Genomic DNA, 17656 nt, shown 5'->3' on the forward strand with positions numbered 1-17656 from the left:
CAAAATCAGCAGCAGCATCAACAGAAGATGAGATTAATAGTGGTGGTGGTGATGAAATTGCAAGAATCGCCAAGGATCGACGCCGTTAAGCTTCCCCCGCTCTGATACCATAGTAATATAGGTAACCCTGATGTCTACATTGCTGACGGTTTGAATCAATTTGATTAATAAGAGAAAGATAATTCAATTACAGGACGAACTAGGTTTATATATTCATCTCCTCTCTTCTCTCGACATTCACACGTGCTCATGACACACACACTGCACACTCATAAATCACACACTCTCATACTCTCTACTATTACTATGTACATCCCTTAGTAGAATCATGAAAGAAAGAGATCAGCTCGAGCAAGCTAATGTTAAGCTATCAATGTCCCTTCGTAGAATAACGGAAGAAAGAGATCAGTTAAATCAAGCTAATCTTGAACTATCAACTTTGGTTAATAGAATGACGGATCACCTGAACCAAGCTCATCTTGAAGGTAACTATGTTACAGTTGGCTGCCATCCAATGTGTTCTTAATTCTATTGGATTGTAATGCATGGTTTTACCAACACATTTTGTAATTTCCCTTCTTGTTGAATTCTGATATCTATGCTCATATATTTTACTTCAGGAATGAGAAGAATGCAGGGGATTATGAATGAGAATGAGATATTGAAAAGAGAGTTCAGAAATCAAAGGCGAGAACTTGAGCAGCAACATAAGGAAATCGAGAAGCATGAGGCCCAATTGGATCTCAAATGCAAGCAACTGGTTGTTTTAAGAGAAGAGGTACTTATAGTTTTGTCAGCTTGAACTCTTACTACTGTTTATGTCATTTGGGGCATGCTTGTGAACCATGAAAAGCAAGCATCGTGGCAATAGGAAGATGGAAACCTTTTATATCTTTGTTTGGATTGCCACTTTGATGCAGGTGGAGGATATGTGCAAAAGACTGGAAGAGAAAGATTATGAGTTGGATGGTTTCATGAACATGAATAACACCCTTATTGCCAAAGAGCGCATAAGTAACCACGAGCTAGAGGAGGCACGCAAAGTCCTAATCGAGGTAAGAGTCGTAAGATTTTTTTATGAACAAAAGAGTGAAGTTACTGGGAGTATTATTGTTCCAAATCAAATAGGTGATATATCCTTAACGTACAGGGGTTGGATGGGTTTGCAAATATACGTTCGCGTCCTCCTGTTGGGATAAAGCGGATGGGGGAGCTGAATGAGAAACCATTTCAAGATATTTGCATTGAGAAGTTCCCGACTACAGAATGGGAAACAAAATCCAGTTCAATGCCAGCGGAAGATATCCAGTTCGCGAGCTTTGGAATTTCAAGGAAGGAAGCCAAGCCAGCTTAAAGGAAGTAATGGAGTACGTTTTACAAAGATTGAAAGCTCTTAAGAGTGTTAAACGCCGAAATTACAGCTGTTTCTGATCAGTTATCTCTCATTTGTGACCGGCCCAAGTGAAATACATGACTGATATTTTTCAAAAAGGTTTCTTAACTTGTTACATTCTAGCGCAACTAATTTGTTCCTAGTTGAGGGTGCGAAACACAACATCTGTAATGTCGAAGGAAGATTTATACAGACCCGGGATTACATTTTGGATTGAACTATAATCTATGCTCTTGTAGATTAATTATCAATGCACTCATCAATTCATGGGAATCGAATATATCAGTGGGTTTTCATTCCCGTAGATTTCTCTTTGTTGTTCTTAGGCAAGAGGGTGAGAAATAAGCTTAGGACTGGGAGTTTGTATGGGTGCAAAAGTCATCTAAAAACTTAAAAGACCAAATAGAGAAAAATTGGCACCCAAGGGTGAGCAATTGACCAAACGCAAGACATTAGGCATTAGCTTTACCACATGAAATTTGTTGCCTCATCTTTTGCCTTTTAAGAAAAAAATCTCCTCGTGAGCTTTCCCAAAAAATAAAATAAAAATGGTCAGTTGTTGAAGCTAGAAATTTCATTATGCTACCGAAGAACTAAATACTACAAGACACACCTGAGTAGGTTTCACTGATTTTAACAACTAATATGCAGATTCTTTTTATCATATTAACACAAATAGTTCCCAGTTTTAGTTTGCAGACGATGAGAAAAAAAATGTTATTTGTGATACTGATTAATTGCAGTAGGCAAATAGAGTTGAAAATTTATGATGATCAACCAGTACGGAGCAACCATAGAACACACGAGAATCTCTGGAAGCAAAAACCAAACTAGGTAGAAAAGACAGATAGTTTAAATTAAGCAAATGCCTACTTATTGTATTACAATAATCTATGGTGATAATCAGTGGTGGTTATATCTATCTGTCCCTGTACATGTTTTTTTTCTTTTTGATCGGTGATCTGTCCCTATACATGTTAGGATGCATCGATTTGGCTGCAGTTAGCACATGGATATCCACTCCAGTAGTGAATATCTTCCTATAAACAAATCAATTACTTACCTAGTACTTGAATTTCATTTGGAGTTTGTTGAAAACCTGCTGGTTTTCTATTACTTTTTGTTTGAATGTACCTTGAGCCTTGGATCCTAGTACTAGTTTTTAATATGGTTAGTCATATTGGTTACTTCAAATCCTCAAAAGGGCAGCCCATGGCCTCAACCAATAAAAAAAGCTGAAACTAAGTGGAATACATAATTATGCCTTGCCATTTACTTCTGTATGAATGTTAAACTTCATTACTCCAAAGCCCAAGGTGCTGTACTTTTCACTTTCTTCTGCAACTTATTCTAATAAATGCCTAGTTTTTGTATAAGTTCGTGTTGGAAAATAATCTGATGAAAGAGGCCAAGAGGGTACTTCATTATCCAAGTAAATTGCTCCCCTTTGCGCTAAATATGGCATGACGGATCCTGAATTAGTTTGTACTGCTTGACTGTTTTTTGAAGATCTTGCAGCAATGCAGCTCAAGTTGCTACAGAAGTTTTAATGTACTTCAGTTCTTTTCTGTGAATGGTTTGAAAAGACATTGAGATTTGATTTAACAGACATCGTTTCCCAAAGAAACAAAAAAAAAAAAAGGAGAAAAAAGAAATCAGCATCCATGAATTATGTCGACATAGCCCGGCCTGGACCATTTTAAACAATTTAAAAGTACTCTCTATATAGAGATGATCAACCAATTATATTTAACATTGATTTCGTTTTGTCGAATTCATTCTTTATCGTTTCCTCGATTTGATAAGCAACTAGCTAGCGAGTAGCGACTAATGTGATTTTCGTAGTAAAACATTGGATATTCAATCTATGTAATCTCATGACACTATTATGGCCCTAGGACATACTTAATTAGCATATATTAAACATTGGATTACAATAAAAAGTTCGATAACTGCTTGTCACTTTCTAAGCATTACTTATTCCAAAATTGAGATGATAAGTAATAACCACTCCTGGTTTTGATGAAACCAGGAAAATATAAAATACTTTTGGCGCTTTTAAATAAGGGGATTAACTTATTTGATGTTAAGATGAACAAAAACCTTAATCTGTCAAACGAAAGTCACCTCTAAGGACTACTTGTATTGGCAAGATATTCTTCTGTTAAATACGGTAGAAGTTTGTTCACCTATTTGTAGATCTGCATTTTTTGTTTTTGATCCACACTTCCTTTCTAAACCCTATCTATATATCTACTTAAATCCACTTATCTCTATTAATCAATCTCTATAATTGTGGGTACAAAATACCGCACACTCGTTTAGTATGCGAAGTAACTCCTTAAATGATAAGCGAATACGATCGCATACAACATATTTAAGATGACGAACCGGATGATGTCACCTAATCAAGAATAAAGTGTATGCGGAAGTAAAGAAACCGTGGGGTAATGATAAATCCCTATGCGACAGTGACGTACGTCAGATCCGAAATAAGAGGCTTTATTAGCTGTCCTCCAGTATGTAAACTCCTATATGAGGAGCCGAGCGCATTGTAGAAGGGAAAGATCTTTTTAGAGAGCTTAGACAAGATATTTAGGAGAGAGAAATATTATTTCCTTCCCAAGTTAGGGTTTTCTCATATCTTTGTGCTTGTTCTAAGATTTTAATAAAAGGTCTTGAGATTCTTATGATGATTTCTTAGATTGTTCTATAGATTTTCCTAAGGGTGTAGTTGTGAGATTTCTCGCAACTACATTTTGGCGCTATAAATCAGCTCGGAATGATATACCATGTTGGTGAATTTCTTTAAAAACAATTTAAAATTATTCATAGTCTTTCATCGTTAGAAATTTAGATCTAAAAGTTTCAACCAAAGATTTTATCTCAGAAAAACAATTTTCTTAGTGAAGATTTTGATTCCTTAGAAAGTACTTTTTCCTTCGTCAAGAGAAAATATCATTCCTAGAAAAACAAATGGTGAGACAAGGATCTACAGCAGAACAAGCGGTAGAAACTAGAAGGAGCAGAAGAATTGATGGAAGAAGAAGAAGTGAAGTTGTTGAATCATCAAGGATGGGAGAAAGAAACAATCGAGGAAATCAAGTCCATACTCAGATTCAACGCGAACCAGTGCAGAATAACACCATCGACTACGATAGAGTAAGTGTTCATACTGCAAATACAGATTCAACAGAAGAAGATGAGCAAAGAACTGGAGATGCAGGACCAATAACAGATAATGAAGAGAATATGACAATAGAAGATTTCCGAAAAATATTAGTCTCAGAAAAAAGGAGAGAAGAAGAAGTAGTGCGAATCTGACGCGTCAGAACAATGAGTTAAGAGAAGAAAATATCATATTACAAGAGCAAAGGTCACGAAGTACAATGCGTACGTAGCAGATATAACCGCAGATATGCCAGACAAGATCAACTTTTAGAAAACAACATGGTTGAAAATAATCAGGTAGATGATAGTATACAATAACGGCGTGATGGTAACTACATGGAGCAACAAAAAAATGATGATCGATATGTACAACAAGGCAAAAACTACCGCATGCAAGAAGATCATAGAGATAATCGACATGAACAACAAGGTGAACGTTACCGCACGCATCATGACCATAATGATGAAACTGATGAAGAGCAGGGAAGAATGATATTACAAGGAAAAGAAATGTTCAGAAATCAACGTGACCGCGCAGATGAATCTGAAATATATAATGACGCACAGAACAATGCAAGAAATGAAAGAGAAAGGCGAAGGAGAAGAAGACAAGAAGTTGAAGAGCGCGAAGTACAAGAAGCAATGCGTCAAAACAGGCATGACAACCGAGTAAGACAAGCAAGGTTAAAAAGGCCCACAAAACAAGATACAGATCAAATCATGAATGAACAAATCTTAAGAGAATTAGCAGAAGTAAGAGCGATGATGACAACGCGAAGAGATGGAGGTAGACGACAATTGGATGAAGCTATAGAAGAAGCAGGAAAAACACCATTCGCAAGGAACAACCAAGTAGTAGGGATACCAACTAAATGCGTTCTACCAGTGTTCACCAATATCTTCGATGGAACCACATGTGCAGTGCACAACATAAAAGCTTACAACAGATCTTTATTGCACTGGAAAGATAATGACGCAGTTTTATGCAAATATTTTCCTGCAAGTCTAACATGAGAAGCTTTGAAGTGGTTTGAAGGCCTACCCATGGGAACAATCAGATCATTCAATCATTTACAAACTATATTCTTGGGAGCATACATCATTAACAATGTGCTACGTCCAGGAATAGAGAAGGTGTTTAGCCTGCAAAGAAGAACCAATGAGAGATTGCGAAACTTAACCACGCGTTGGAGAACTATGTGTAATGAAATGGCTGGAAAAGTAGAGGGGGAAAATCTTATACTAGATTTTATTAATGCAATCTTTCCAACGGACCTGTTGTATACGCAGATATTCAGGATCAAAGATACCATCTCCATGACAGATCTGCGCGAGTACCATGAAGAGTACATCGCTTTTGAGGAAAAGAAGAGAGAATTGGAATCTTATCCTGTTGCGAATACAAATACAAAACAAGGGAACGCAAGTCTACTCCCACAGATAACAAACACAGTTGCAAGCACATCTCAAGGGAGTCAAGAAAAGATGATGATGGAGTATAACCAAAAGCTAGTAGCCATGGGCAGCATAGATCAAGAGATGTACGAAAGAGAAGGTAGAGAGAGGCAATACAATAACAATGCAGGCAATAACAAAGTTCAAAGACTTAATAACCAAGCGGAAGGTTGTGAAGGACAAAAGAGATACCATAATAAAGGCCCAGGAGGAAATAAAACAGTATGGGAGGTGATCAAGATGCCGCGCTTAATACTGCAATATAAAAAAATCTGAGAGGCAGTAATCTTAATGGAAGACATACCAGAGCCACCAAATATGGGTCAGGAACCATCATCAGGAAGAAGAAGCAGAGAATTTTGTGCTTATCATCGTTTTCATGGTCATACTACCAGTAACTGCAGAAATATACAGAAAATCATACTAAGAATGATAGACCAGGGGAAGTTAAATCATTTCCTAGCGTATCAACAACAGAATTTACCACCACCACCACCAGGAGGGCAGGCGTCAGGAATGGGAGATGAAAAGAAAACATACTTGATTGAAGTGGGAGCGAAAGCAAAGAATTTATAGTGTAACTCCATAATACATTCATCAAGAAGCATAGAAGACTTCCACGATAATGTCTTAAGTAGAGTTTACGCAAGAGACAATGATGGAAAAGAGATATTCAACCTCGCAAAGATACCACCTTGAAGGACTGGCAGAGGCAACCAATTTCATTTAACGGAGAAGAAGTACCAGGAGGTGGAGCACTGCATGAGAGCCCATTAGTGGTCAAACCGGAAATCAACCCAAAAGCAAAGAGAGATGAGGAAGAAGAGGATGACGCAGACACGTGGGCTATAAATAGGATACTGATAGATCTTGGCAGTTCAGTCGATATATTATTTTATCACACTTACAAGACTATGGGCGGAAGAGATGATGAACTTATCCCATCAACTTACCAGATTTATGGTTTTAATGGATCTGCAAATAAACCAAAAGGAGAGATAACTATGCGGGTCACGCTTAAAAGCAGAATAACAGAAATAATATTCTGCGTAGTGGATGTAGAGTCTCCATATAATGCATTGATACGAAGACCATGGTTACATAGTATCCTAGGAGTAGGGCTGTCAATGGAAGAATATCCGTCGGATATTTGGATATCCAATATCCGACAGGTTAAGCATTATCGGATATTCGATATCCGAGAATATCCTATAGGATATCAAAATCAGATATCGATATCCGATAGGTTAAGCTATCGGATATCGGATATTTATCCGATAATATCCTGTAGTGACAAAAAATGAAAAGAACCTGTAATCAGAGATGAAATTCAAGTTACAGACTTACAGTGTAATCTGTAATCTTTAATCTGAGGCGAAATTCTCAAACATACCATCTGAATTGTCTTCAAACGCATAAACAGTCTTAAAACGTTACACTTAAGTAGTTATGTCTCTAAGTAAGTCTCTTATTCACACACATACATGAAAAGAAACACAAGCAAATGCTAAAGAAAGTAAAAACTGGAAACACAAAGTATGATAAGTACTGTGTGTCTCTGTCACTCATCTCCATCCTCTGACTCTCTTGTCTTCATTTGTCTTCGGTTTCCAAATTTTCCACATCTGCATTATAACAAGTCATTGAAGTCGACATTCATATAAGAATAAGATACTCATCATAAAAATTTAAAATTAATTATTCAAAAGTTAACTGATAAGATTATAACACACATTTATTCTCAAGGATATATAAATTTGTTGCTCGTGTAAGGTGGATCACCGGTCAGCGGAAATACCAGATGCGAATCAATTTGGTTAGTCCAAGTATAACGGCATCAGGTGAATGCAGTTTAATTTAAACTCTATGAGCTAAACACCTCAGTTGAAAAAAATGATGCGTCTCACTAACTCTCATATAAAACTGTAGGAGGAGCAAGAAGGGATGTAGAAGAACCAATTAAGAGGTTTGATGGATATATTCTGCACTGTCAAATGGCTACTGATCATCGAAAGAACAAACTTGGTCTTGGAGTTGGTGGTTTTAGTCCATATACAGGTGTTAGTGTTGGTTTTCAACATGAAGATGAGAAGCAATGCATCTCTCAATACCAACTATTCTGTGCAAAGTTAGTGCAGGTTCCTAGAGATACAGGGGACTTTGTTCGGCAGGGAACTTAAAAATTTGTGAAGTTATGCACCACAAAACATAGAAAAATACTAATAATACATGATAAGCTTTTAAGAGACATGAGAATACAACATCTGGCTAAACTTCACATCATTTTTCTAATCAAAATACTAACAACACTTGGAGATTACAACTTACATTCTTCTTCTTTGCTGCTACTGGAGTTTTAACACCTTTCTTGGGAGTCTGCAATAAACATTAACAACAAGAGATCAGTACCTGAGTTCGATTAACCATAAAAGTATCATACGTTATCTCGGCCTTCATAATTATGAGTTTAGAGGCCAAATGAATCTGATTCCATTTCAGGCCTTATTAGTTGAAATATATCAGTACCTAAACAAATTTTCCTTCACACTAACCATAGAAGACACGTGACGAAAAAGAAACCCAGCACCTGAAAAACCAATTGAGTTGAGATGAGGTTAATGATTATTCTCGGATTTGAAATGAATGCAAAGGCCTAAACAAAATTTGTAGATATTAGCCAAGAACAATTATATTGTGGACACACTTGAGCCGTAAGTGGGTTGCAGATAGCTAAAATTTATTCCCCTTGGTGTTAACATTGACCCAAATAAAGAGGAACGTCTCCATCACCTGAAAGCCATCGTTATTTTTACTAACAAACAATTGAAGAACACCTAAAAGGAAGAAATTAATGAATAATATGAAACTAAAGGAAGATCAAGCGTATTTCATTAAGGAGCATTATATACTTACAAAATTTGATTCCGTATTTGAAATTGATGAAACCCCAATTTCTTCTGCAGATTTTTCTTTGATGCTGGCTTAAGCGGAGATAGATAGCTTTCGGTGGAGAGAAAATAGCCCAATGTTACATTTACAAAAGTAGAGCAAAGACACATACCTCAAAAGTGAGTATGCAAAATCTCACCTTCAATAAGAACTGAACACATACAAAATACCCGTAGATAAATAAAATGGATACGTTGCAAGGTGAGATTGAATCACTCCAAGAGTTCTTGCCTTCATTGAGTTTGAAAACTCATAATTATGAAACCCTAATTTGGAAACTCATAATTATGAAACCCTAATTTCATAAGAATCGAACATAGAAATCGAACATGGAAATAGAAGATAATCAGTACCTAATTGAGCGGGTGAGTGATTGATAAGCAAAGCAACTGAGTGAGTGATTGATCGAGAGTGATCGAGAACTGAGAAGAGAAGAGGAGGAAAAAAAGAAAAGGAAATGACTCGGTTCTCGACTGAATTGACTGATAATCGATAGAATTGACAAAATTACAATTATACTCCTAATTCTATCGGATATCGGATATTAACCAAACGGATATAGCCCAATCCGATATCGATAGGTTAAGGAAGAAATATCCGATAAATATTTTTATCCGATATCCGATATCCGATAAAACGGATAAAATCCTATAGGATTTCGAATAATCGGAAACGGATTCCGGATATCGGACATATATTGACAGGCCTACCTAGGAGTCTCCTCAACTTTCCATCAGTGCATCAAATTCCTCTTGCCTCAAGGTGTTGGAATAATATGAAGAGATCCAAACGAAGGAAAAACTTGTCATGATATAGATGTTGACAAATGTGAAGAACGCGCGAGTAAGCGAAGAAACTGGAAGAAAGACATTCAAGAAAGCAAGCGCGGTGAGAGACTAATGGTTGATGTTGTGGAAAAGAGTAGATAAATCAACAAGACTTCTACTAAGGAGACAACTCTCGCACAAGAAAGTACATATAACAAGTGCGTCAGACAAGATAAATTCCAGATAAGAGAGATAGTGTTGAGACAAGAACCACCATTCCATAAGAATGGAAAAGGAAAGTCAAAAGAAACATGGGTTGGACGATTCATCATTAAGAAAGATATTGGTAATGGACTGTATGAATTGGTGGAAAATAATGAAGAAACACAAGTTGGAGAAATTTGGAATCAAGTATATTTGAAGAAGTATGGTCCATGCGGCAATAATAACATGGCAGAAGAAATATAAAATGTGAGAACAAATATATTCGAAAGTATATGCGAACTTAATGAAGCACAAAAGGCTAAAGAGGAAAGCAAGTCATCCCAGATGTAGAATATTTTAAGAAGAAATTACAATGTAAGCGAATAAGTGAAGAAAGAAGACATCAGAGTTGTACTAATCAAGCATATGAATGAAAATGAAAAATTCTTCTTCATCACATATATTACATATGAGAAAAAGGCAAAAATAAGACCTTAATAAAAGGCATCAGAAGTAAAACCTCTAACAACAGAGAAAAGGCATCAAATTATGGCGTGCACCCTAGTTCGCATAATAGCAAGAGGCAAAAATAAGACCTAACGCGCGTCACAATTGGGGAAAACCCTGAGAAATTAGCATGGCTCAGGTGAAAGCTCCCCCGACCCTGGATCCCGAGTCATGGATATTTGGGGTGAAATAAAAGCCCATCAAGTAGAGCGTCTTATGATGTAGTTTTTTAAGTGGTAAATAAAGTTCGTTCAACTCGGACTTGTGTAGACTCAATTTCAGACTTAATAACAGAAAACAATAAAAATAAAGAAAATATATACACAAGGTTTGTCACAATGTCGAGAGATTACTGAGACTCAGGATTCCACCAAACCTCATACCATGTGGTTTAAAAATCAATTCTTAGACAATTATAGCTCTTGTTTATTGACTCTAATTCTTTGCCAGGGTAGATTTTAAAAAGGTTAACTGTAAATCACTAGCATGATGCATCAAAAGCACTTAGACCAAGCATACATCATCATACGACTTCACAACTAATTAAGAAAAATCATAAAACGATTAAATTAATGCAAAAAGTCATAAAAAGAATTAAATATAATTACCGCACGTATGAAATATGGCTTTCTTCGCCATCCCAGTGTTGGGGTTTAGCTCCTCATATTAATCATGATCTCAAAATATGTGTTTGTTGCTCAAAAGATGATTAAAAGAGTGAAAAGTAATAACACAGACTGTTTGCAACAGTGTATTGGTGTTGCAAAACAGCTGTTACAATGGAACTGTTACAGAAAAACTGTTGCTTTGTAACTGATTTTAAGACTGCCCTGAAATAAGACTGCCCCGAACAGCTTAATGTTCTTCAGCTGTTAAACAACGACAGTTTTCTGCGACTGTCTACCGAAAATCAATGTTCTTCAGCTGTTCTTCTTCTTCAACAGCAGCAGCAGCACAAACAGAGTTTGGTAAAGCTCTGATTTCTTCTTCTCTGGCTCTGCTTAGGTTCCCAAACTCTCGACACCTCTTCTATATGACCCAAGACATCTATTTATATCAAAAATACCGATCAAATCTCTCCCAAATCTTCCAAATCTCTTTCCTTCTCTTCACGGACAAGTTGCGACAATTTCTTGTTTTAGGATTTCTACGCGTTTCTGAGCTTTCCTTTTTATTCTAAACTCTTCCTTAGATACAAATCTTTGGGAAGGTTTACAGCGTTTTAATCACTCTAAAATTCCCTAAAACAGGTCACACACGTGACTTTCCATATTTTCTTGTTGTGAGAAAAATCCGTCGTTTGAGCCCAATCTAATCGATTTAAACACCCATATCAGATTCCTAGACCCACAAGGAGTCTATCCTATGAAAATCAGAGGTTTAATCGACCTCAAACCCCTCCAAATCACGATTGCCAAAACTGCTCTTTAACTACACTTTTTTTCCCGCCAAAACCTGATTTTTGAATGTTGAAGATGGTTTCCCCTTATCCAGAGTACGGGTGCGATTAGAAGATGCCTGGAAATGGGATGCCCCTTAGTAATTAGGTTACCCCTTATCCAAAGTGAGGGTACGAATAGCAAATGTCCTCCCATGAACGCAAAAAACACTTTTCGAGCCAATTTCGCCGCAAAATCTTATTTTTCCAAAAACACCTACAAAGACATAAAAAGCCAAAATAAATACAAAATCGAGCACTAACAATATATACAATTGAGATTATATCAGACACAGAAATGTGTCTATCAAATACCCCCAAACCTATTATTTGCTAGTCCTCGAGCAAAAATAAAATAGAAATAAAATCCTAAGTCACTGTCGCAGGCATCGTCGATTGCATTTAGCGTATGAAATAAGCCTTTAAACCCCTAGGTGTCCCTAGTGGCGGAGTGTTGTCTCCGGAGGGCTTACCATAGGTATACCCACAAAACCTTTATACTCCAGACCCTAGCTATCTACACAGAACCTTGGAAGGCACTAAAGAATCTCCTTGGTTGGCATACTTATTGACTACAGGGGGAAGTACCCTGATGCGAAATTCCAATTGATGTACACGAGTTCGCACTCAAGCATACTAAAATTCGTATGAAGTGACAGAGCTTTACTCAGATAGTATCACTATGGACATCAATATCCGGAGTCAAAACTAATCACATGGATAGATCAAGAAGATGGATATAAAAAACATAGATGGTTTTGATGTTTACTAGGTGAACGGTGTTTCTCATATCTGTCTGAAAGCCTCCGGAAAAATGAACCTATCTTAATGGACTGAGATACTAGTCTGACTAATATCAACACACTGGCATATACAAGGGAACCAGTGATTGATAATCCTAACTCTAGGTCAACACAACTGGCATATACAAGGGTTCCAGTGGTCGACTTTATTGAATTTATTCCAGTTTGTCGGATGGGCTGGTCTCTCTTTTTTTTTTTTTTTTTTTTTGTATCTCAATCACTCTAATTCACCCTTGCATTGGTAACAACTTGAATCGTGAGCCCCACCTAATCACTTAGAGAAACATAGTTTAAAAACAAAACAAAAACAGAAGTGAAAAGAACTCAACGAGATATGGTGAAACAATCATGTTATTTCTAACACCTGAGCTCTGTGCTTTTATGAATAGACTCTTTAGATGTTGCCATCTAGTCAGATTGGTTCCTCAACTCCTACAACCAAAATGCTTCCATCCACTTAGATTAGTTAGTGGCATCCTTAATAAGCATAAATTTCTAGGCTCTGGAGTTTAATTTTGCAACTAAAAAGTTTCTCCTATACCCCCAAACTTAAATCTAACATTGTCCTCAATGTTCTCAAGATCAAATTAAAAGCATGAACAAGGAGAAATTGTTACCATTTGAAGCAAAAGAGATAAGGAAAGATATTACCGTGTTGCATGAGAATGGGTTACCTCCAAAGAAGTGCTAAGTTTAATGTCTTCAGCCAGACTAAGAAAGGATTAGTCACCTTATAAAATCATAAAGTAATAGCCGAAATATATGTGGGTCATCAAAAACCAAATAGAGCTATCACAAGTAAAAGGAATCTGCAACATGCCAAGAAAATGAACAAATACAACACACCCTTGTCTAGTTTCCTGTTTAAGACAACTACATCTAGTTGTGGTTCAGGTTCAGGTTTTATAACTAGGTCCAAATAAAATATTTTCATGGGTTGCATTTCCTCATAGGTTAGATCCAAATGTTCAGGTTCTAGAGTCTGGAAAAACTCAAATAAAAACTTAGAAGCACATAATAATAACCTGAATAATTGAGGATCCTCTAAGTCAATCAGATTTGACTTACACAGCTGACCACAATGAGAGTGGTGATCTTCCTTAAACAAGTAAGTCGACCATAATCTCCTAAAGTACTTAGGTTTAGTCTCAAAACTTAATATTCGACACATTTGAAAATCAAACATTCCCACATTTGGAAGAAAAATATTTGGTGGGAAAACAAAGTCAATCTGGGTATCATAGCCTGGGTAAAACACTTCAAGCAGAGGATGGGTTTCTAATAACTGAAATTTCTTGTGGACATCACTAGGTTCAGGAAAACGTGTATGAAGATAATCTTGTAAAATGGTTGAGGCACATATGGCAAGTCCCAAGTGAGGGACCTTTTTAAGAGTTAAATCACATGGAGAATGATAATCACCCCCAAACTTAGAGTTTTCAGTGTCTCTAGAAAGACTAGTCACAACTTCCCTAATTTCAAGGTCATCTAATTCATGAAAATGGTCAATTGATTCTTCTAAGTCGGGTACATCCTCACTCATCTCAACGAGTTAATTTTCTTTTTCTAAGTCTATTGTTTCTAAATCGCTAGACTCAAATATACTCGTTCCTCTAAACCATTATTAGCTTTGTAATCAAAAGGAAATACTACATCGTCTAAAATGGGGGTATCTCTAGTCAAATCCTCGTCCTTTTGAATAGGTGAATAATTATTAAAATTATTTGGATTTGAACTAGAAATAATATTATTATTAAGCCCAGTTGGAGTAGCAAATTCCTGATCACTATGCCTATTTATTTCAAATTCTTCATCAACACTATCCTCATCATAATCATTATAATAACATGAAAATGGTTGAACCGCATCTAAACAAGTAGTGTAACCAATTTTATCCTCGTCATCCTGTGTATGCAAATAACTATCCTCATTTTCAAGGGTATTATTGGAGACACTGTATTGAAAATTAAGATTATTTCGAGCAATTCTTTCGTTCGTCTCAGCTATCAGCTTGAGGGATTCCTCTAAAGAAAGTTTTCTTTCGTCATAAACTAAGTTATTCATCTCAGCTATCCTACGTGTCGACTCTTCTAACTTCCTGAGAGACTCTTCTAAAGGAGAAATATAAGAATTTTGCTCATATGACCGGTGCGTATGTGGATAGTAATTGGGCTCACCATGGTATGGACCATAATCTTCAAAAGGCTGATGTTCCCAACTATTATTCACACTACGGTCAAAGTAGTAACGTCCATTTTGAAACTCAGTCGGATATTCATTGTATTGGCTATTGTAATACCATTTCGAAATTCTACTGCAGGGGTGTGAGTTGTCACACAAAATAAAACCCACTGACAGGGGATTCGTGGGTGGATAGAGTCTTACCTCTCGTACCAGACGGGCGATGAACCGTTGAAGTCGACCCAGGCCACCGACTCCTATGTCAGTGTACGAACCCGAGGAGCCGAGATAGTATCGTAACTGTCGTCCTTCCCTGCAAACAATATATATTTAATTTTAACCCTTCCTTAGGGTTTAAAAATAAAAATTTCCAAGTCCAAAAATAAAAATGTCCAAAAAGGAAAAGAAAAATTAGAAAAATAAAACCCTATTTACAATTTCTAAAAATAAAACAAAATAACTATACACAAAATCTTCCTCTTCACTCCTTTCAGAATCCTCTTTTCTTTCCTTCTTTGGCGATGCTTTCCTTTTATAGTACTTTTCTTTCCTTGTAGCTTCGCTCCAAATCCGAAAAGAATCGAAAAATACCAAAACGCGTAAAAAAGAACAAAAAAAAATAAAAAAAAATAAAAAAAACCTAAAACAAATCTAAATACAAATCCGCGTTGGCGGCGCCAAAAATTGATGTAGTTTTTTAAGTGGTAAATAAAGTTCGTTCAACTCGAACTTGTGTAGACTCAATTTCAGACTTAATAATAGAAAACAATAAAAATAAAGAAAATATATACACAAGGTTTGTCACAATGTCGAGAGATTATTGAGACTTAGGATTCCACCAAACCTCATACCATGTGGTTCAAAAATCAATTCTTAGACAATTATAGCTCTTGTTTATTGACTCTAATTCTTTGCCAAGGTAGATTTTAAAAAGATTAACTATAAATCATAGCATGATGCATCAAAAGCACTTAGACCAATCATACATCATCATACGACTTCACAACTAATTAAGAAAAATCATAAAACGATTAAATTAATGCAAAAAGTCATAAAAAGAATTAAATATAATTGCCACACGTATGAAATATGGCTTCCTCCGTCATCCCGATGTTGGGGTTTAGCTCCTCATATTAATCATGATCTCAAAATATGTGTTTGTTTCTCAAAAGATGATTTAAAGAGTGAAAAGTAGTAACACAGACTGTTTGCAACAATGTACTGGTGTTGCAAAACAACTGTTACAATGGAACTGTTACAGAAAAACTGTTGCTGATTTTAAGGCTGCCAAGAAATAAGACTGCCCGGAACAACTTAATATTCTTCAGCTGTTAAACATCGACAGTTTTCTGCGACTGTATACCGAGGGTCAATGTTCTTCAGCTGTTCTTCTTCTTCAACAGCAGCAGCAGCAGAAACAGAGTTTGGTAAAGCTCTGATTTCTTCTTCTCTGGCTCTCCTTAGGTTCCCAAACTATCGAAAACTCTTCTATATGACCCAAAACATCTATTTATATCAAAAATACCGATTAAATCTCTCCCAAATCTTCCAAAATCTCTTTCATTCTCTTCACGTCCAAGTTGCGACAATTTCTTGTTTTAGGATTTATACGCGTTTCTGAGCTTTCCTTTTTATTCTAAACTCTTCCTTAGATAGATACAAATCTTTGGGAAGGTTTACAGCATTTTAATCACTCTAAAATTCCCTAAAACAGGTCACACACGTGACTTTCCATATTTTCTTGTTGTGAGAAAAATCCGTCGTTTGAGCCCAATCTAATCGATTTAAACACCCATATCATATTTCTAGACCCATAAGGAGTCTATCCTATGAAAATCAGAGGTTTAATCGACCTCAAACCCCTCCAAATCACGATTGCCAAAACTGCTCTTTAACTACACTTTTTTTCCCGCCAAAACCTGATTTTTGAATGTTGAAGATGGTTGCCCCTTATCCAGAGTACGGGTGCGATTAGAAGATGTCTGGAAATGGGATGCCCCTTAGTAATTATGTTACCCCTTATCCAAAGTGAGGGTACGAATAGCAAATGTCCTCCCATGAACGCAAAAAACACTTTTCGAGCCAATTTCGCCGCAAAATCTTATTTTTCCAAAAACACCTACAAAGACATAAAAAGCCAAAATAAATACAAAATCGAGCACTAACAATATATACAATTGAGATTATATCATACATAAAAATGTGTCTATCACCTTAATCGAAAGACTAAGGTAAGAAGCTCTCTACACTAAGGAGTGCAGAAACTCGATCAGGGCGCCGAGGTACACGGTTGAGTCAAGAGTGCCTGGGGCGTCTGGAGCGTACCTGGACGCTCTTGACAAGTCCTGACTATGATGCACTCGGTCCTTCAGAAATCCCACTTAGTGTGCAGTCTTGTAACCATAAGCCATATTGGCAGAGGGATAAGACGCCGCGAAAACAACTGATTGTTGCATCACTGGATGGGAAGAGCCCACCCTAACCCGGTAGGGGTAAGCTTTCTTGAAGGGGTAGTCAGGGGGGATATAAGGACGACACTCTCCATTAGGGAGCTGAATTGTGTCAAAATACGTAAATATCATGCGGCTGTGACTCAAAGGGGAGCATAGTCCTGCCGTATTTGCGCGTCAATATATCCTGCATAGGCAATAATACAAGAAATGATAAGGCGAGATCAATGGCTCATTACAAGAAAGTGTAAAGACTTTCTGCGATTTCTCCGCACAAGAACAAATGATATATTAAGGCAAAATAAGACCTCTAATTAGGGAGGCACAATAAGACCTCA

At 36.7% G+C, this 17656-nt stretch overlaps 1 protein-coding gene and 1 long non-coding RNA gene across 3 annotated transcripts; one reads left to right on the top strand and one right to left on the bottom strand.

The window, feature by feature from the left end:
* Positions 1–3: 3 nt before the first annotated feature.
* On the top strand, positions 4–1656 carry LOC113347611 (factor of DNA methylation 1-like). 2 transcript variants are annotated; one of them, XM_026591274.1, is made up of 5 exons: positions 4–121; positions 388–485; positions 621–778; positions 921–1055; positions 1151–1656. In XM_026591274.1, the coding sequence occupies exons 2-5, from the start codon at positions 452–454 to the stop codon at positions 1352–1354; spliced, it is 531 nt and encodes a 176-aa protein (XP_026447059.1). In that variant the 5' UTR covers positions 4–121; positions 388–451; the 3' UTR covers positions 1355–1656. The 2 variants fall into 2 exon arrangements, with proteins under 2 accessions (XP_026447059.1, XP_026447058.1); XM_026591273.1 differs by lacking the exon at positions 4–121 and having other exon boundaries at positions 311–485.
* A 6580-nt stretch (positions 1657–8236) lies between these two features.
* LOC113353237 lies at positions 8237–8587 on the bottom strand. Its single transcript, XR_003361170.1, has 2 exons — positions 8546–8587; positions 8237–8395 (listed from the first exon to the last, which is right to left on the bottom strand). It is a non-coding gene; the product is annotated as an uncharacterized LOC113353237 (long non-coding RNA).
* Positions 8588–17656: the final 9069 nt, after the last annotated feature.

This window comes from Papaver somniferum, chromosome 2, assembly GCF_003573695.1.
Source record: "Papaver somniferum cultivar HN1 chromosome 2, ASM357369v1, whole genome shotgun sequence".
NCBI lineage: Eukaryota > Viridiplantae > Streptophyta > Magnoliopsida > Ranunculales > Papaveraceae > Papaver > Papaver somniferum.

What these genes read in the sequence shown, in the direction of transcription:
- LOC113347611 (XM_026591273.1), top strand. Translation starts at nt 329, where the DNA reads ATGAAAGAAAGAGATCAGCTCGAGCAAGCTAATGTTAAGCTATCAATG. An exon ending in TGGTTGTTTTAAGAGAAGAG is followed by an intron (nt 779 to 920) that starts GTACTTATAGTT and finishes ACTTTGATGCAG; the next exon opens with GTGGAGGATATGTGCAAAAG. An exon ending in CACGCAAAGTCCTAATCGAG is followed by an intron (nt 1,056 to 1,150) that starts GTAAGAGTCGTA and finishes CTTAACGTACAG; the next exon opens with GGGTTGGATGGGTTTGCAAA.